The sequence below is a fragment of the Gadus chalcogrammus genome, chromosome 8, assembly GCF_026213295.1.
Source record: "Gadus chalcogrammus isolate NIFS_2021 chromosome 8, NIFS_Gcha_1.0, whole genome shotgun sequence".
In the NCBI taxonomy this organism is placed as follows: Eukaryota; Metazoa; Chordata; class Actinopteri; order Gadiformes; family Gadidae; genus Gadus; species Gadus chalcogrammus.
Genome location: NC_079419.1, coordinates 14,981,990 through 15,003,067, shown reverse-complemented (window position 1 = coordinate 15,003,067; position 21,078 = coordinate 14,981,990). Strand labels below are relative to the sequence as shown.

The 21,078-nt window shown below is 42.7% G+C and overlaps 1 protein-coding gene across 1 annotated transcript in view; it reads left to right on the top strand.

Moving 5' to 3' along the window:
* Positions 1 to 3,488: 3,488 nt before the first annotated feature.
* The window catches only part of pth1r (parathyroid hormone 1 receptor), a 17,917-nt gene continuing 327 nt past the window's right edge, over positions 3,489 to 21,078 (top strand). Inside the window, exons 1-12 of the mRNA XM_056597829.1 lie at positions 3,489 to 3,996; positions 10,609 to 10,719; positions 10,922 to 11,046; positions 13,835 to 13,929; positions 16,532 to 16,718; positions 18,170 to 18,323; positions 18,813 to 18,873; positions 19,553 to 19,619; positions 19,817 to 19,911; positions 20,295 to 20,436; positions 20,886 to 20,927; positions 21,037 to 21,078. The exon at positions 21,037 to 21,078 is cut by the window's right edge and continues 327 nt beyond it. Coding sequence (XP_056453804.1) covers positions 3,795 to 3,996; positions 10,609 to 10,719; positions 10,922 to 11,046; positions 13,835 to 13,929; positions 16,532 to 16,718; positions 18,170 to 18,323; positions 18,813 to 18,873; positions 19,553 to 19,619; positions 19,817 to 19,911; positions 20,295 to 20,436; positions 20,886 to 20,927; positions 21,037 to 21,078 — 1,323 coding nt within the window. The 5' untranslated portion in view covers positions 3,489 to 3,794. The remainder of the gene's footprint in view (positions 3,997 to 10,608; positions 10,720 to 10,921; positions 11,047 to 13,834; positions 13,930 to 16,531; positions 16,719 to 18,169; positions 18,324 to 18,812; positions 18,874 to 19,552; positions 19,620 to 19,816; positions 19,912 to 20,294; positions 20,437 to 20,885; positions 20,928 to 21,036) is intronic.

The window sequence follows — 21,078 nt, the reverse complement described above, 5'->3', positions numbered from 1 at the left end:
CAGTTTATTTATTTAAGAATTTAAAATAGTGAGTGCATGTCATTTGACGATACGCACAGACATTTTGAATTCGATCACAATGTTTTTAAATGCACTGAATAGAAAATATTATATCTCTTTTTTGACTGCAGCCTACGCAGGGTGGGAAAGTAGGGGGCATGTAGAAGTAGAAAAAAGTGTGATATCTATACAGTATAAATATAGAAGTGTGAAATAAAAAAAGATGTGAAAATGATTGTTAGCGTAGCATTGGCTACCTCGTCATCAGAGAGAGGCGTATATACAGCGTCTGCTACTGTGGTCTCAGGGATGGGGGAAACACGAGTCATATCCGTTTTATTTCTTAAGTTAAGTTCTAACTTTATATTCCAAGGGGTTTATCGTTACCTTGACACAGCAGCCTAGATACAGTAAGCTCCATATTGGTCTTCATATATCCTTGAAGAGAGTTTCAGTTTAAGTCATTAACTGATAGACAAACAGAAACCTGTGGTTTTTTCAACTGCAGTTTGTATTCCACGGCCCAGTGATGAAAACACACATATTTATATGGTGTGTATTTTTCTAATTTACACACTGGCACACACTCAAAAGTATTAAACAAAAGGAATACTGTATTGAAAATGAAATGCTGTAAATAAGAATGTCTATGTTTCGCCCTGTGAGAGTTGTGTTTGCTCTGGTGGTTTGGCCACAAGCCAGGGCAGGAGGAATAGATTTCTGGAATAATCACTAGACACAGTTATTTACCATGATTTTCCTTATTAAAAATGGAAAATTATAATTTTTTTGGTATCTTTTTAAAATTCCCTGTTCGTTTCTGTTAGATGAGAAGAAAAAATAAACCTGTGTTTCTTTTACTAATTATCAGAGTGCTTATGCTTGGTGGACTTGGTACATGTGAGAAATGGCTGTATTTCCAACTTTCCAAATACATATTTACCTTTTCATCTCTTATTAGATCAGCATTTAAATGTTAGTGGACATGTTACTGTCTACCAGAAGGGAATACAGTCCTCACTAGTGGACTAGCAGAACAGAGTTATGAACATATTTGTTTAGAGTAAGTTTTTAGCTGAATAAATCTGCCTACTAAAAATGGCAGGGCTCTGTTCTTCTAGGGAGGACTGTATTCTCTACTAGTAGACATTTAAGTGTTTATTTCATATTCCTAAAGGGGGGAACAAAATATTCAACCTATTTGTGCAATATATTTATGCAATATTCTACTTGGTTTGCACAAGACTGACGCACACACACAGTACATTCAAAGTGAAATGTACTCTTTATACTTCTCTCTTTAACAACAGCCTGTCATCTGACACACAAATACTTGTCTAAAACGTGTGCTTCAGGTATAAAAAGCGTCCTGGGGAGGTCTCAGATGAATATCCTGTATTGGCATGGTTAGCACAGTAAACAGGTTGTATCTATCCCTGTTCCACTGTGGTCCGAGGTTGTTCCCTCTGTGGTTGTTTACAGTGTGAAGCCCAAAATGTCTCATTCTGTAACTCCATTCAGCTCTCAAAATGGACATCCTTATTTCAAGCCTGAATGTGAAAAAAAAATATTGATGGATCGAGATATTGTGGTTTTAAGCACACAAACCTCTACGAGAGCTTGGTATTTACGGTTTAAATTTGAAGTAAGAAAATATATCCTTGTGTTATCAACAATGTGTATTTTTATAAAAAGATAAACTGTAAAATTTGAACATTCTGAAACTTAGGTATGGTCTCATTCCAAATCATATAGGAACATATATAGGCCTATATACATATATACTAGACTGCATATGAAATCTAGGCGGAATCTGTCTGGAAATTACTGTTAAGAACCGGTTAATCTGGGCCAGATGGCAGTGGCTAAAAAAATTTGAATGTAATAACAAGTTGAGCTTAACGCCTTTTCCACATCGCCTGCATGTGCAATTTGATGATTCGAGTGTCTTATTAGCTAAATTAGCATCCTCAAATTAGGAAGACCCACAAGACGCGAATCAGTTTCTTTTAAGCATTAATTTCCACCAGGGGTTATGTTCCTGCTAATTAATTGGCACTGGTACCCGATTGATAAGGGGCAACAGCAAACAGTTTGTTTGTGATCATTGTTTTGTATAAAACAGTTTATGCACGTAGGTGAGCCTTAAGTCGCAAGGCCCAAGCAAACACATACTGTCTTCTGATTCCTTTATTTCCTATTTAGGGTTTTCATGGGAAAATTCTGGACATAAAACACTGTATGCTGACAAAATATTTTTTTTGAATATCCCCACTTTTCCACCTTTTCCATTTATACCAGGATTTGGTATTTGATTATTTTCAACGGCTGTCCATTTGCATTTTAGGTAGATGGCAACTTACCGCAGGTATATATGACTAATAACTTGAAGGTGATACATTTTGAGTTCTACCTTGAACAAATTCTACGTTTAATCTAAATGTTTCTTTAGTATTCAAAGTGTCACTGGTTTATCATGGATACATCTATATTCAAGAAAGAGAGGGTTTTCTCTTTTCATGCAGTCGTTTTCTGTGTATGAGCAACTGCTCTAATGATATTCAAATGCTAAATGTATAGAGTTTCCCGGTACTGGGAGTTGTAAGTACAATATAATACTGATTTACTTCAGTAAAACATACATAATAAAAAACATGAGCCCAATACTACATCCAAATGATTTGCGAGCTGCCTGAGCTTTATTTTTTTTCACTCCCACACTTTGCTCACTATATTTATGTGCTCCAATACCCAGGATGACTGTTGTCATTTCCAATACACTCATACATGTCCCAACTGAAGGTGACCTCAGAGAAAACAGTAAGTTGGCCAAAGTCATCTATTAGATGGCAAAATGTTTCCTTCAATGGAAAACCACACCTGTGCTATTATTGCGCTCTCCAAAACGCAGAAGGAAAACATAAGGTGTCAGAGGAAAGTGTATGTATAATGTATTTTCTTGTGTTCAGACGTCACGTCAGATTAGTGGCTAAATCATACTGACTGCAGCAGATAGAATCACAGGAATACCAGCTGTGTCTACCAACACCAGGTGGAATGGATACTGTTGACCCAAGGACAGGAATATGGCACAACTTCTTTACCTCTTGCTTGATGGCTTGTTAATACAGGAACAAAAATAGGACGCAAAAAATATTTAAAGGTTTGATCCTAACTCTAACCTCCTGGGCTAAATTAGCATTTGGAATGGAGAGTTACAGGTTATTTTGCAGTTCTTGTTTTACACCCACCTATCACTTTGGTGGCCCGTCGACACCATTCAGCGGGGTGGATTGACCCCTGCTCTCGAGCGGAGGCTGATAAAGAGTATCCTCTCCACCTCCGCTGCTAATCTATCAGGTTGTCAAGGAGCCACCATCTAGCCTCCTGCAAATTCACGCCTCTGCCCTTTTACAAAATAACACTTGTTTTTCTCTTTTATTTGTGTTGGAGATATGAAGAGCCCAGGAAGGAAGGAGGGAGGGGGGTTGGGAACCAGCTGTGCTTCAGACAATCACATGTGGAGAACAACGGCGGTCAACTAATGTGCAGATGCTCATTTGGGTCGGGGAGAGTGATGTGGTAACCTTTATGCTGGATCCCAGATGGGTTCGCATGCAGTACAGCGCAATATTCACACCGCATTAACGTATTGCTCATTGTTAATAGGTAGGAACAAAGGGCAATATGTTTGTTAAGTGAACAGGGGTTCTCGATGACATGATAGTATACGATTTCATGAGAGTTCCTCAAAGAGGTCACATAGATGAGGTCACACAGATGAGGTCACACAGATGAGGTCACACAGATGGGACCTCGATGGTACCTGTGGGGCTCCTCTACCGGTATACTGTTCACCTGTACACCTACCTCCATGTCCTTCTTCTATGCAGGTGTATGCAGATGACGTGCTCACCAAAGATGAACAGATAGGCCTCTTGTTCAAAGCCAAGCGTATGTGTGAGGGAAACATCATTTCAAAGCAAATCTTTCCAGGTGAGTAAGGAAAAGCGACAACATTATGATCTTTATCTTTTTGCTTGCATGTTTGATGTAAAACCTTTTTTCACTGGAAAGATGACAGCCAATGGTTGAATAAATGGTTGTTGGAGCATTGTCTGTATCGTAAGACAGGCAGTGTCGTTTGTTGTGTGTAGTAAATGGCACCACTGAGAGTATATTACTGTTTAGTTAACAGAGTTCTATAAGATGGACAGGCGAATCGACCCAAATCAGGGGCAAGCTGTTATGTTTTAGACTGCACATCCGTGAGGTTCAACAAGTGATCCTGATCAGAACAACACAGGGGTCCATTTCCTTTTGTCTTCATTTTGGGTTTTTAACAGAGTAAGAAAGGCGATATGTATTCTGGCTGTATCGGTTCACTTATGGGACTTTAAATGCATCATTTTGTGTAGACTCAAAGAAAACTTGGTTGCAGTAATTTTACCATTCAGTTGCTCAGAAACTGAAATTTCAGATCCCATCTGCATACCAATCATTTCTCTACAGAAACTTGTGGTTCTGTAAAATTGTAGTCAGAGACTCGAACTACCCCCCTCCCCCTCCCTCTCTGCAAACAAACCATAATAATCAAATAAATCACATAGAGTGTTATTCATTGCCACCAGTAGTTATGCTGTCTCGTGCTGTATCTCACACAGTATTTCCATGTGTCACGATGTTTAATGTAAAACATTTAACCAAACTAATACCATTGTGCCTTTAAAAGATGGCTTGTCTGCATGTGACAGGGAAAACAAGAAGCATGTTGTTTCTCACGCCACATTGATCCCAACAGCCAAGGACACTTACACAACACAGGGCACCGGCTACACATCAGGCCTTTATAAAATGAGGGGCTAGTTTCCCTCTCTGACAATCGTCATGTCTAATGCAGCCTGACACGTCACACAGCTACCCGGTACCTGCGAGCTCATTCCCAGCTCCCGGCTTGGGATTTAGAGGGTTTTTTATGTGTTGGACGTAACCCACCCGTTCAATTCCCAAGTCACCAGGCCAGTGTCCCTATTTATCCAGAACCAAGCTGTAGTTGGTTTTATTATTGCTAAACATTGGATTAGCATCTGTGCAGCATTGCTAGTATTTCCCAGCATTTCAGACGGGGTTTACACAGGTTTCTTTTTTCCTCAGTTGGCAAACATTTTCACACTTAATCCAACGACGCACTGAGTAGGAACTGTAATGCGCCCATAGGGGAATCATGTTAAGGGGAAAATTGCTCAAGCTTGTTGCGTAAAGAGCGCGTTTCAAGGGGTTGTGTGCTGCAGCGCTGGCCACAGTGCCTGACCCACATACCTGATGACGCCGGCGGAGCTGATGTGACCTAGCCTTTATCTGGTGGCGCTTTGATGACCCCATTTGGAAGATTGCACACGTCTTTCCAATCGCAGCCCCGTTAAAGAAGTGAACATGTGTAAATAAGCCATGCTAATGAGGGCATTTTGTCTGGGAAAAACGAACAACAACCAAACCCTTGGTTGATTTAAAGGGTTCATTTGGAGCCGTTTTCATTTTTTGTAGCCAATGATAGTTGTTTTTTTTTGTGCCCTCAAAGCCACATTTCAAAAAAGGTTTTCTCCGTCTTTCAGGATGAGAAGGTCATCGTGCGCATTGCCTGCGCTGTATATTTCAATCATGTTCAAAAGCCTTACCAGCCTTAGTGTTAACATGCACCAGCACACGTAGAACCGTGGCACAGCCCTGAAGGCTACTAGTAGTCTCAGCCTGTTAACACCAAGCAATCACACGATCAATCAGCCAATCAACCAACTCATTAGTCTGGCTGAGCAGAAATGGACAGCGTCTACAGCGCTAGCGTTGGATTCCACCGCTACTCCTCCCCTTCCTGTTGCTGGCTTTCCCGTATTGTGCTCCCCCTCAAACTCGGAAACTACGCAGTATGGCGAGTTTTGAAGAGGACTTTGACGGCGCTGTAAAGCTAGCATGTTTGGCTCTTTCCGTCGAAAATTGCAAAGATTTGCTTTCAGCATGTGCTGATGAAGAAAGATGTTCTTGCACTATTTCGGATGGACAAAGCTGCTGCTTCCCGGGGTTAGCCCTGCCCTAGACGATTGTGATTGGTTTAAAGAAATAAAAACAGGCCAGCCCAGTTTCCCCCCGGATAGACGGCTCTAAATAGCGTGGTTCCAGACCATTCTACTTGCTGTTGTTTGGTCTGGCTTTGCGAGACTACCAACTCATTGATATTGACTTATATCATGCCTTATCGGTAATTTCAACTAGTCACTAGTCAATCAAAGAGGAACAACTAATTATTCATTGAATTATTATTATATTATTAAATTCAATAAGAGAGTTTATTCGTTGTAGCGTTCCCTTATTTAGACAGACAAACACAGCCAAGGAAAGGAAAGATGCAAACTGCCAAAAACCCCTTTGAATATTGGCTGAGTGCCACAGTTAGCGCTCAACTCTTTTAAGTCTTAGGCTTTATTTTTCTTTCCTTCTTTCTTTCTTTCTTTCTTTCTTTCTTTCTTTCTTTCTTTCTTTCTTTCTTTCTTTCTTTCTTTCTTTCTTTCTTTCTTTCTTTCTTTCTTTCTTTCTTTCTTTCTTTCTTTCTTTCTTTCTTTCTTTCTTTCTTTCTTTCTTTCTTTCTTATTATCTACAAACTTGTGGTCCTTACTACTTCCACAGTTTTTAAATTTCCAATTTTTAAATGTTATTCTTTGCTTGTTTCAAGCAATTCAGACTTTGCAACTCAAGTCAATTTCCAATCACTAAACCTGGTTCAAACATTTAACAAATCATCACATTATTGATAATTATACAAACTATTATGCAACTGTTTTAGTATTTTAATTTGGTCTCATTGACTTCCATTGAACCCTTCTTAGAGAGTGATGACGTCACCCAGCTCCAGACCAGGCTGGCTATAACCACAGCTAAACATTTTGGACGTCTTTGAACCTTGAATATTTAACCCAGAAACACAATGTTAAGCTTAAACTGTGACGGTAGTTCTTTTTTCACTGACATTATATGATTAATCGATTGGACATTCACTTGTCGAGCATGGGGCGTTTATGTGTGGCGAGGCGACCCCTGCTTGTTTCACAATGGGTCCAATCGGAGCCTCTCAGCCATTGGCGTCTCGTCCTTTATAATATCTTCAACGTTGTTCTGCTTCTACTGAGCATGACCATGTCCAACTTATAGAATCAGAATTATAGCTTTTGAGAACGAGTCTATAGTTTGAGACTCGGCTCTTCATAAATGGCTTGTTGTCTGCTTTTGTCAGAATGTATAATTTTCCCTATCATCTATACAAACGAAATTTCTGAAAGCATAATTAAGTAAAAGCCTTATCATTCTTTTACCTAAACGCGACGAACTAGATGTGAAAGAATGACGTCAATAACCCACCAGACTTTTCTAAGTGTTCTAACAACCACAAATTATATCTTACCTGTGTTGTTATCAAGTCGTATCTTTACAAATATTTCCACCATTAACAAATATTCCAGTGTCGGTGGGTAATTTATGGTTGACTCAACCATAATTAAATAAAGTGATGCCAAATACACACACACACACACACACAGACACAAAAACAAAAACAAACACACACACACACACACACACACACACACACACACACACACACACACACACACACACACACACACACACACACACACACACACACACACCAAACACGCTTTCCCAACTATTTGACTTTTCTAAAATAGTTTGTATGTTTAGATTATCATGCTTACTCCGTTCAGACTATAAACTTTTGAACTTTAAATATTCACTTGGGTTCAGCTATTCGACCTTTCTGTACGTCTTAAACTGTGTTGCTCTATATTTTCAACCCCACTTGACGCTACAGCACTGATTGCATTTTTCACAGGAAATGCATTTTCTAGTTTTAAATGTGTTAAACGTTCCTGTTAAATATTGATTAATTGATTATTACTTTACATAAAAATAGTTTAATGTAAAATATTTGTGGCATATATTTGGTAAGTATCTGTGTTGTTTGTGCTATGGAATGGAATGGGATAGAATATTAAACTTGGTAAGATCCGATAATGAGTTGATATGTTTTGATGATAGACTCTTGCAGTGCATGGGCAGATAGGGAGCCAGGTAGCCAGGGAGGTAGACGGACAGGAAGGTCATCCAATTATTTCATTTGGGCATGTAATTAAATGATTACATGCCTATGACTGCCACGAAACCGGATATTTTTCCTTATTCAAGTCAAGTCAGGATGAGAATTACAACAAATATGACAAGAAGTACTTCTACGATATATTGCCTACCCAAGCTTTAGGTTTTGATGTCAAGAGACTGTAATAAGACAGGATTCTCTTCAAAAGGACATGGATAGTTTTTATATTTTTACTTTTGTTGGTTTGGGCCTAAAATGGCTTGTTGTTTTTTTTTAGATTTGTTTAATTTTAGCCTATTGTGGTGAAAGCGGGATTCTGTGGTGCTGAGTCAATCTCAGAGAATAGTAAGGGCTATTCATTTTTGAGGACTTTTTCACTCTATATCCGTCCTCCTTTGTCTTGTCTGGCCCCCATAGTGATTTCACACAACCACGTAGAGCGGTGGCTCACTGCACTATTATTAGACATGCCAACTGTTTTGTGCTGTATGGTATAGGATTACCTTTTGGAAATAAATGGGATTGATATTGCTATTGCTATTCCAGATACTCTAAAGGGGTCAGTCCGCTTACCACATTCAACGCTCAGAACGTTTAATTATGCTGAATGCCGCTCCGCAGTGAAGCCCGCTCTTATTTGCTTTTTCTTCCTCATTTGTGCTTTAAATACATGCGGGGCTACGTTACAGGGCCTGGACAAGGTCTTCATTCAGGGAAACACTGAGGTTTTCCCCTGGAGAGGACAGTGGAGGGATGTGGGTTCGAGGCCCCAGACTTCGCAGTGTGAAAATAGCCCGGCCTTCAGGCTTGCGGTCATGCCGTAGAACAACACCGGCCATCATTATGAGTCTGTTCACTGTGGATTAGGACTCTGTTTGTATACATCTTGACATCTGCAGGACAGAATTAGTCAAGCGGAGGGGAAAAATAAAACCCAATGCAAATGTTTTTACGGCACAAAAATCAGTGATGCCCAAGTCCCCCAACAATCACGAGCGACATTTCCATCTTAGCTGTGCAGTGTACTGTAGATCCTATGCATTGTTAAATTTAGGCCTGCTGGTAGGTGGTCCCGCGGTCATGAAAAACTATGGCAGAAGATTGCAGGGCTTTTCCTTTTTTTGACTCTCAGGACCTGTGGTCAGTGTGATTTCAGAAGTAGACACTGTTATTCTCCCGCCAGAGCGCTCTACGAATTACTCAACCCCATGCCGCTACTCTTTAATTATGTGCTCAGAGTGACAGGCCATCTTGAAGGCATATAAAGAAGGCCTTTCGTCATCGCTCCAGAAGGTCCTTTGTAACTTTGATTACAGGAATAGGGAAAATAATGGATCTACAGCATAGAGGGCATAGGTTTAGCTGCTTATTAGTGGTCAGAAGAGGGGGTACATGTTTTCAATAGAAGAGAGAATCAATGCCAAACCAAAGAATGGCTTCTTCCAGAAGTGCCTGGGCCTCAGCCCTGTCCTATCAGAAGGCTTGAGGTTCATAGCCCTCTTGAGATCAATGGGTGACGTAGGGCACCAGCTCTTTACTTGTATCCTTGAATGCCCTGTGGTGTACAACTTTAACCATAATTATTAGTTTGTGCTGGCTTTGACGATTTTGTCACATTTTATTTTGAAAAGTGACAAATGTATCACCAGAGTTTTGGAGAGGAAAGTCTGAAAAGAAAATAAAGTCTAAAATGAAGCATTAATGTGATAGTGCTTTTTACGTCAGAAGAAAGTCATGATTGTGAATGTTGACTGCGTTTCTTTTTCATCTCATCAATTCAGGTTTCCATAAATAAAGGAATCATTCTGGGGAAACAAGGATGCAGTGTCTATTTGAGGAAGTAGTGCCTTTGTTTTCCGTTTGTCTTTCATGACAGCAGTTCCTGTTCAAAGTGGCTCCCCAAACCTCAACAGGGAATCCTTCAAATGAAATCCATATTGAAACCAATTGACCATTACCACCAATGTACCATAGTACATTGTCCAGGCGTACATGTCTGAAAACATGTTAGCTGGTATGAGCCCTCTGCAGCCATAGTGAACAAAACGTTAACGACCACTTAGAGCTTAATGGGCAAATTGTTTTGACACCCGGGAGTGCTGATGCTAGGGAATCCATTGTATTTTATCCCACACTAATTATACGGTGTGAAAGTGTAGGCTGTAGGCTCTTCGACCCAGTGAGTGCTGTCGGTCCGGGTCGCAGACCTTTCCATTTCATCCCCATGATTTTGCGTATGTCAGCTACGTTGCAAATTACAAGGCTGCCTTTGCAGAGCTAATTTTCTCCCTTTTTTTCCATGGATGAAAGGACCCTTTTTTTTTTTTTTTCAAGTGCACCCCCCCGGAGGTCATGTAATGCTTGAATTGAGACGTTGCTCTACACTCCTCCAGTACATGCTCCCAAGTACATGGTTTTAAATGTCAGCCATGCTCTTGTGTCTGCAGATGGCTTCTGCTCACCGGAGTGGGATGGTATTGTTTGCTGGCCTGAGGGGGCTCCAGGAGAGCTTGTTTCCACGGCATGTCCAGAGTACATCCATGACTTCAACCACCAAGGTAGGGCTGACCTGTCGTGTCTCCGCCGGGAGCCGTTGCAAGAGAAAGCACTCTTATTGAGCAGCCTGTGTGTGATTACATAGAATATATTGATGCAAAGGTTGCTTGTCATCGTTTCAACAATCGGCACCTTTTTGTGTACCATGTCTATTGTCTATGTAATGATGCTGTGATAATTGACACAGTTCTGTTCGATTCCCAGGACTAGCATACCGTCGCTGTGACAACAATGGGACATGGGAGCTGGCCGCCACCAATAACAAGACCTGGGCCAATTATAGTGAATGTGCAAAATTCTTCCCTCACTACAACCACAACCATGAGAAGGTTTGCATTTGTTTTGTTCATGTTCTGTATGGCAGTATTTCTGCTCCATTAAACCCTGCACAGTTTGACAGTTAGTATCTTCCACGCAATCAGGGACAACACAGAAATCGCTGTGGCAGATTCATCAAAAATCTCATGAATTATTTAATGCAATTATAGTTTTATTTGAGTGTCGTAGGTTCAACAATGGCCTCTTTTCTTCAGATGCAATGTTAGCTGCAAATGTATTCATATACATTATAATTCATTAGATGAGTTTCCTCAAACAAGAAAATTACTTGAGATAACAATCAATTTCCAAACAATAGGTATATATTTATATATAATATTCATCGAAACTCACACAAAAATCAATCATCAGACATCCGGTCAGGGCTTTCGATAAGTATGGGAAAGGCAAAGAACCATCAGACACCCGACTCAACTCTGCGGTGGCTGAAAGTGGCGAACACAGGTCTGTGGTGAAGACATCAGCACTCACCAGAGCTCCCGTAGTGCGGGCAGGGTGTCATGGTGTTGGCAGCAGGGGCTTGTGGCCTATCGCACGTTTTCACAGGTCAGGTGTAGCAGAAGCCCCAGCCAGGTGACAATACGTGATTGTTGACACAGCGTCATCTTTGCCAGTTGAATGGACCACCGTAGCAGCACAGCCCAGGGTGGGTAGCTACGTGACACGTTTCACGTAGGGCTTGACATTAAACTCTGAATGTACCCCTGGATAAAGGGATTACTTTTCTGCCATTATGCCCTCATTAATGGACAGTGGTAATTGCAAACTGTGCGTTACTTTCAATGAGTCTTTGGTTCAACCTTAAAATAATACATTTTGGGTTCTAGGAACGAAAGGGGGAGCGTGTTGTCCCCATGATTACGACCATACTTTTTTAGTACGGTCGTTGTGAATGAGTCATATGATGATGGATGTTGTATATGAAATGCGCCACACACTTTGGTGTTATACTATAAGGGTCATAGCAGCTTAACACTGACTCGGAAGCGGACATTGAAATAGAATGCTGCTCAGACAGAGCTTCACCGTCCCCCCACTCTGTGGCGTTACACTATGTGCTCGAGAGGCCTAACTCTCTCAGACCCCGCAGTCAACCGCTGCCCTGAGAACTCTACACATCCACACAGACCTCGCCGCCGTTGTCCCTCATAGGATTTCCCATATAACCATGTTGAAAACCAACAACAAAAATAAAAGACAGTCGGTTGCTATTGGTTACGAGGGTCTTTCGAAAGAACACAGTGAAATGTCACCGGAACAACATGAATGCATTCATTGCAGATTTCATGGAATGAAGGTTTAGTGCGGAGGAGGATTTGATTTCATTGGGGCGCCGCTGCAGATGTGTGACAACAAAGAACGGCTGCACGGAAATATATTTATCCTTTCGATTTTCAACACATTGCTTTCAACGTGTTAAAATTCGATTTTCACTTACACTCTTTGTGCTGCAGAGCCATAAGCGAAATAGTGTTTTAGTATAGCTGGCAATGTACGGCTTTTCGCACATGTATGGCTCATTCTCCCTCTCCCTCCAAAAACAGTTCTTAAAAGGATGTGGTCACAACCTCATCGTGGGTCCCTCCATTCTCTGCCGTACCCTGAATGTGAACGTTAATGCACGCTCAAGAATTGTTTTCAGAAGTCCACGATGAATGCATATGTGCAAAACTGAAAACCCCCGGTCACGGTGCAATTACTCCTACCACACACCGCACGACCGCCACCACAACCTAAAGACTCCCCTACGATTGGCAACGGGGGTCCTGATGCTAAATGATAACAGCAGCGCAGGGTCTGGTTACCGCGCCCAGGGGTGAGCCCAGCGCCTGGCTCTGGGAGAGGGGCGCCGAGGGGCCTGGCGCCAGCCACCGCTAGCCTCTGGACGCCTTTGCTGCGTCCGCCTCCACCACCAACCACCTCCTCCACCTCCACCACCTCCTCCACCACCTCCTCCTCCCCCTCCACCACCTTCACCTCCTCCTCCACCTCCACCACCTTCACCACCTCCTCCTCCACCTCCATCAACTCCTCCTCCAACTCCACCACCTCCTCCACCTCCTCTTCCACCATCTCCTCCACCCTCAACTCCTCCACCACCTCCCCCACCTCCTCCTTCTCCCCCTCTGCTGGTGTCCTTCCCGAACACTGGAAGCCCCAATTAGCCCCCTGCAGCTCTTATGGGACCCATCACCCACCCAAGCAAATTGCTGTTTCATTTCCAGGGGGCACACTCTGTGTGCTGGAGCACAATCCAATACAAGGCCATTGGGGAGAGCGATCATCGCGTTTTGGTCAGGTTTCACCGCTGTGCGCTGTGCGGTGCCACTGCTATGCGCTGACAACCGATTATTTGCCGTTTATTTACTTGAGAAAGTTACTTAAAAGTTAAAAGTAGTTATAAAACGTGAACAAAACGAGTTTCATAGCTAAACGGCTACCTCAACTACATAAAACAGTCTGTCGCTACATGACTCATGTGTATGTTGAGTTCTGAAACCTGTCAAGTGTTTGGTGGAAATATTATTTGTTCAAGTGTGACCAGTTGAATGCAATTACCTTGACACATGAGGGAGCATACAAAAAGTATGTACAGAGTGGGCTTATTGTTGATACCCACGCAGCACCATGAAAGAAATATGTTTTAAAGGCAGCTTTATTTATTCATATAAAGGTAATATTTACTGCCTGCCCTTATCGAAATAACGGATATTGAAAAGATACATGGAGGTATTAGTACTTTAAATTCTAATATACATGTAATGTGGTGTTCCCCAGGAGGTCTTCCATCGCTTGTACATCATCTACACCGTGGGCTACTCCATCTCTCTGGGCTCCCTCATGGTGGCTGTGGGAATACTGGGTTATTTCCGGTGAGTTGACTACCTTTTTAATAAGTAGAGAGGCAGTGGTGCGTTCTGAAAAACAACTTTCAATGCCGGATTATATATAATACATGCAGCTTCTTTGAAATGAAGCCAATATCTGATACTTATTGTTGATGCTACAGTGATTCTAAAGCATACTCTCCTATGACATACATTTGTAACTACTGAAGTCATGTTTCGTTACGTGTGGCTGAGTAGCATCTACAGAAATTGAGTTTGGCCGCGGCCAACTAAAATACTACACAGATACTACACAGCTAAAATAGGATCTGGGTTGGGTTATACAACACCTAAAGGCGTGTGTTGAGTCCGTAGTAGTTAATTAACTTTTCAATAAAGATTGGCGCCACGTATCGCAAACCTTTTTTTTTTATGTGAGATTAGCACACAACAAAGCCACCAGATGCTGGCTTTATTTCCAATAAAAACATGATGAAGACTTAAAAGTGAATTAATCTGATATGAATAACAATGGTCTTGCAGAACTGAGCCCTGCTGTGCTGGGAGTTTACCGCTTAATGTGTGGCGTGACAATGAGGATGGAGCCTGCAGATTGTGTATCAAACGTTACTTTAACCCTTGGAGGCCTCCTGACTTTCAACAGCATACTATTATGTCTACCGTTGATTATTTTGGCTGCAGGCTGGCAGGACTGAATGCTCGATTTTCCTGACATTTTGCCGTGCGCCCGCTTTATTGTCTTCTAAACTGTCGGTTTTACTTAGAATATGATATGATTCTTAGGAAAAAACGTTGAATTTGGCATTTGCCTAGGGATGAAGATTACAGACCACAGTTGCGGACACATGTCAATTTTCAAAATGGGGATTAACATGTTCCCTTTCCTTTCCTATTCACCTAAATTACCATTTAGTTTTTATGGTTTTGCTGCATCTGAAAAAGCGCTATACAAATAGACATAATAATTATTATTGTTGTTTACTTCCTCTTAACAGAACTAATGGAAGACTTATCTGTAATGACAGAAGCCAGACACAAGACTGCAGCTCTCGCATATTAAAAAGAAAGATATTTTTCGGTCCCTGCTTATTAAAGTTAGGGTAGGCAATTTGGAGAAACCAGCATGAGTAAGTTACATTTAAAAATGTATCCAACAGGACAAATCCTAGCCCTCCCTTCAGACCCCCCTCCAAAAAAACTCAATATAGATGACTAGCTCGCTAGCTTGCTAGACAGACAGATGGGCCATCCAATCATTCCGTTCTGGCTGAAGGACGGAAGACTTACTTATTATAAGCCTTTGACAGTCACAGATATCCAATTTTTGATTGCTGGATATAAATAGAATTTCAACAAATACGACAAAAGATGCTTTGAATAAAAAATGAGCCACCCCAGCTTTAATTCCCGGGCCTCGGTAAAATCATCGGCTCTTTTTGTTTTCCTTTCTGGAACGTTTTGGAGAATCATGGACGGTGCTGGCCGGGACGTGTGACGCCACACTCGGCGGTGTTGTCAGGGGCGTGAGTGTCCTGGGCCTCCAGCCCCCCTCGCATGGACCCTGGTTCAGCACCGGCACCGGGAAATCTATGTTCAGAATGAGTTTAATGTGTTATCCCGGGGGGGGGGGGCGGCTGACGTTCAGGGGGCACTCCAGCCCCGCCTGGCCTCCTCCGCACGTCACACTGCTGGAGAGCCGGGCTCACAACGGTCTCCAGGGGGATACTTCACATTAGCGGTAGCTTGTAGTTTTTCGTCTGTCCCTACGGGGGAATCGCTTATCCTGCCTCAATTTGCCACCATTCTCCAGATCGATAGTTTGTCAGAAGACGGCTTATATATATATAGATATATATATATATATAGATATATAAATATTTATATATACATATGTTTGTTTTTTTTATGAGCTTGTTTGAAAAAAATGTACAGTATATCCTGGTTACACCTTACATTATGTGTACATTACGCTACAGTGTCCCGTGAGGGTCGTAACTTGTAGCAGCGTGTTCTTAACATGTATAAGCACCATGTTGTGACAGGCAATTCCATGTCTGCATTTTAAGCACTGGCTGTTTCAGTGCATATTACTTTATAATTCCACAGTCACAAGGGCACTGATCTACTGTGTTCCCTTACCTGCCAATCGGTGGACTGATAAGTATTAATGGCATGATGCCTGGCGCTTTGAAAATATTTGGGTTTAGATGGAGAGATATTCTGGGAGAGTTTGGACTGACTGTTTCAGCACATGCTAGTCATTTCGCTTTTGCTGCTCACTTTGAGCCCAGAGATTCAATATTTGTGCCTTTCAAGCCTCCTAATCTCAAGAATGTGTTTCGGCTTTGTTCATGTGTGTGTGAAATCGCACGCATGCATGTGAGCGTGCACACAAACACACACAAACACATTCAAACACACCGGCATTAGGATGCCTACCGCTGGCCTCGGATGCTGCTAACCAATGTAAACCGTTACATATAACTTGTTTTTGCTTTGGGATTACTCATGTGGAGATGTTTTTCAGGAGCATGCATTATTGATTATTTGTGTGTACTTCTCCCCCACTTGGATTTCATGATTTTGTAATGACGGAAGAACCTTCACCTCCATGTCCGCCCTGCAGGCGCCTGCACTGCACCCGCAACTACATCCACATGCACCTGTTTGTGTCCTTCATGCTGAGGGCCATCAGCATCTTCGTGAAGGACGTGGTGCTGTACTCGGGCTCCGCCATGGAGGACATGGAGAGGGTCACCGTGGAAGACCTCAAGTCCATCACCGAGGCCCCGCCCGCAGACAAAACACAGTTTGTACGTTTGGCACAGAAGAGGCGCGAATAATAAAACACCAGAACTTTGATCGCCATTTGCATTGAAACCGTGCACAAATAAGTACAAATAAGCGTTTAAGAGAGAGGGAGAGAGGCATGTCCTGGAATGTCAGCTCATGCTGGACGGACAGAGGGACACGGGGTAAGGTTCACCACTGATAGCACTCTAGGCGTCGTTAGCCGTCTGCGTTAGCGTCACAGCGTAATCAACCTTTTCAGAGCTCGCCCTTTAATTGACTGTGACTTCCGTGTGACCTTTGTGTCAGTCCAAGTGCAGATGTTAACATTACAGTTGTTGCTCAACTATGAGGCAATTAGTATGGAATGTGGAGGCTCAATTAGGGTTACATTCTAAGCCTCTTAGCAATACAGTGGGTTGTGTTTGGATGTGTTCCTGATCCCTTTGTCATTGCAGATTGTTTGGATGAATGAGAAGATTAGGGCCCCGTTGGTAGGGCCCCTGGGGAGGAGGTTTTGCCTTGATCCATCATCCGTCCATTCACATTTATTAGTCTTGTTCTCTGGGGTGGTTCCAGGCAGCTAACTACAGCTGTGAGGAACACAACTGGAATGTGACGCCAGCCTGTGGAGGATTTTCTTAATGCTCAATGATTTAGTGCCAAATGCAAGCAAAATGGCTGAGGAGAGGGTAGATAGCAACACAAATCCTACTTTATTTGCAAATACACTCATAGTAGTGCAAACTGCTACAAATCAGTCTAGAATGCCTAAAATAGATGATATTCTAATTTCCTGCCCGATGTTATCTCACGCCTCGTGCCCACTGCACCGTCAGTCAACGGACGCCAGAAGGCGTGGCTGACGGATGGGGGGGTAGTCTTTGCAGATGCATCCGTCAGCCAATCAAATCGGTTCGCCGGGTTCTTCCCGCTTCTTCCTGCTTGTTGCGAGGCAAGATTACCCGCTTTCCCGCTTTCCAGTATCGTCAGAGCCCGAGTCGCGTCACAGTGCTTAAATTTGCATACGCGATCTGATTGGATGACGGATCCGTCGCTGCCGAAAAAGTTGAACATTTTTCAACTTTTTGACGGTGGCGAACGCTCCAAGTCAACGGACGGATCCACAATGCATTGCGCGACCGTCCCCATTCAAAGTCAATGGGCAACGGACAACTGACGGAGGTAGTGGGCACGGGGCGTCAGAGAGAAGAGATAGCGGGCTGACATGTTAATGCTTATTATATTGCACATGGGGATAAAGGGCATCAAGAGAAATATAACAAAATTACATCTTCATATTAACTGGCTTCGGAAGGCGTGAGTCAATACCGCGATTGATTAAAAACAAAGATCCCTCTTCGCTTTCTGTTTCCCCCTGGTTGAGACTGAGCCTCGATCGATTTTTCCCAGATAACATTGTCTGTCTGTCTGTCTGTGTGTATGTTTGTTTATCTCTCGCTCTGTGCTACAGATTGGATGCAAGGTGGTGGTGACGGTGTTCCTCTACTTCCTGGCCACTAACTACTACTGGATCCTTGTGGAGGGCCTGTACCTCCACAGCCTCATCTTCATGACCTTCTTCTCTGACAGGAAGTATCTGTGGGGATTCACTCTTATTGGCTGGGGTGAGTTGTTGGGTCAAATTGCTCAATCACCATGGTGATCCACGGTGCATTGCATGGAGGACTTGATTACTTTGGATTGCGTCAATCTCTCTTTTCTTATGCACTTGGCATTACAGCTTATGTAGTGTGTAAACTGTACATTTTCGTGTGTTTTTTTGTACGCCGAACCTACAAAAAAATAACAAAAAATACATCCGAATAAACCCAATTCCCAGAAATGCTGTGGCACATTGCTTTGAATAAACAACGAGCAATGAGGCGATGGGCCTTACAGCCCCTGCATTGTACACACTGTGCATATTTGTCAACAGAGCACAGCGCATACAATGTGGATGCTGTGATACCAAATTTCCTTCACTTGTTTCCTGATCTAAGACCACTCTTTCCTTTTCCCAAGGTCTCCCTTGTCGTGTGCATTGCAACATACTCATAGGTTTTGAATGGCCGACCGGCTCTTGATTTTCCTTTCGATTGCTGTGTTTCTCTCAGGGGTGCCTGCCATGTTTGTGACGGTGTGGGCGAGTGTAAGAGCCACCCTGGCCGACACAGAGTAAGTCATCCTGGTCCTCACTTTGACCTCAGCATGCACAGCAGGTAGTGTCACGGTCAGACAGATAAAGAACTCAATGGGATCAATAGTAAACAATAGGGTCGACCCCGACGCACAAGGTGCAGCAGGCACATGGAATGAGCCCAGGATTTGTAGTGATCCGACACCAGGTGAGGTGGTGTCGGATAAAAGGATTGATTTGTCAAACATAAACTACTTTTTTTAATCATCTGGACAACTGGGAATGATTACAATTTTCCGCATGGGAACCTTAAAGGGAATAAAGTGTAGTCTCCGGTGTCTCCCTCTGGTTTTAAAAAGTGAAGACCAAAGAAAAACTAACGGCTTCACATCAATATATATATTCTTTCTCTATTAAGGTAGAAGCTAATCCGTTATGGAGCATAACTCAACCCAACTTCTTTATTTATTATATTTATTCTGGCCAGATTTTAGATCTGATTTCGAGAAACACTCATGCATTCCAAATGACACAGAATGATAATTTCTTTATTCTATTTTCGCAGCCACTCACCCAGACACACAGACACACAGACACACACACACACACACACACACACACACACACACACACACACACACACACACACACACACACACACACACACACACACACACACACACACACATACATAACCAGGGTTGTTCGTTCTTGCAGGTGCTGGGATCTAAGTGCAGGCAACCTGACGGGGATCTTTCAGATTCCTATCCTAACTGCCATCGTGGTGAGCATGCACTTCGTGTTGTAGTCTCTCTCTCACTCTCTCTCTCTCTCTCTCGCTCACTTGCTGAGTTTGCTGTAGCCCCCGGCTGCACATGTGACTAATTTGCTCTAAGCCTGTGATACGTGATGCCGTGTGTAATCTACGGGTGATAATGTGTCGTAATGTATATAATTATGTCGATACTTTCTCCCTTCCAGGTCAATTTTGTTTTATTCCTGAACATAATCAGAGTCTTGGCGACTAAACTGCGAGAGACGAATGCAGGGAGATGTGACACGCGCCAGCAGTACAGGTAGGTCCCTTCCGCTATGTTAATAGCAACCCAGTCTTCCTGTGCGTCGGGGACACAATTCTGACCCACACTGTTGAATTATTCATTAAATTTCATGTTACAAACCTAGAGCCCAGGAAGCATTATAAAATATGAATATATTTGACCTTTTTGGTCTCATGCAATAAATTACAGATTGTCTGTAATCATGGACACAACTCAAGAAGTTGTGGTTATTATTTTAACAATTATGTCGGAATGTAACTTTATGGATTATAGCATGGATTGTTTCTGGGGACGATGGTTTAACCACATTGGCAGGGTAATGTATAACTGGGTGGGAAGTGGGAAGATAGTGAAATTAAAGTGTTTGCTTGTTTGTTTGTTTTCTTTGCTTTTTCCAGGAAATTGTTAAAGTCCACCTTGGTTCTGATGCCGTTGTTCGGTGTGCACTACATTGTGTTCATGGCCATGCCGTACACTGACGTCTCTGGGATTCCTTGGCAGATCCAGATGCACTATGAGCTGCTGTTCAACTCCTTCCAGGCAAGGCAGCTAGCTTGACTCATGGGCTGTGGTTGCTGTTGGTTGTCCCCATCTTGTGGCTGTCGTGTTTGTTCAGTGATTCACAGCCTATTTAGACTGACTTGCAAAAAGCTTGCCCGCAAACCGTGAACCTATTTTGTTTGACTGGTAACCAGGGGTGACCATAGTTAACCGCGGGCACCCGCACACTTTAGATCAGCCCGTGTTTCACTAGGGATACCACTGGTACCAAAGACAATGTATCTTTAAAAAATGTATATTCCGTCCATCAGCACACAATAGCGATTAACTTTCAGTTAAAAGACGGGACAGCCCCGGTGTGGATCCTGCTTTATAGCAATAGCAACTCAAACTAAAATTACAGTCGTATTATAAAACGGAAGGGCCCGTATTTGACGTGTTGCTGTGCAAAGGTCTAAAATGTAGTCGCCTTTTTTATCCTTTTTCAGGGATTCTTTGTTGCAATCATCTATTGCTTCTGCAACGGGGAGGTAAGGAATTCCTCTCTTTTCATGACTTCCTAAAGTCTCTGTTCACCTGATTCCTCTCAGCCTCTTTTATCAAAGCCCCCTTGTCCTGACTCAGAGTGTCTCCTCGTAGGTGCAGGCCGAGATCAAGAAGGCCTGGAACCGCCGCACCCTG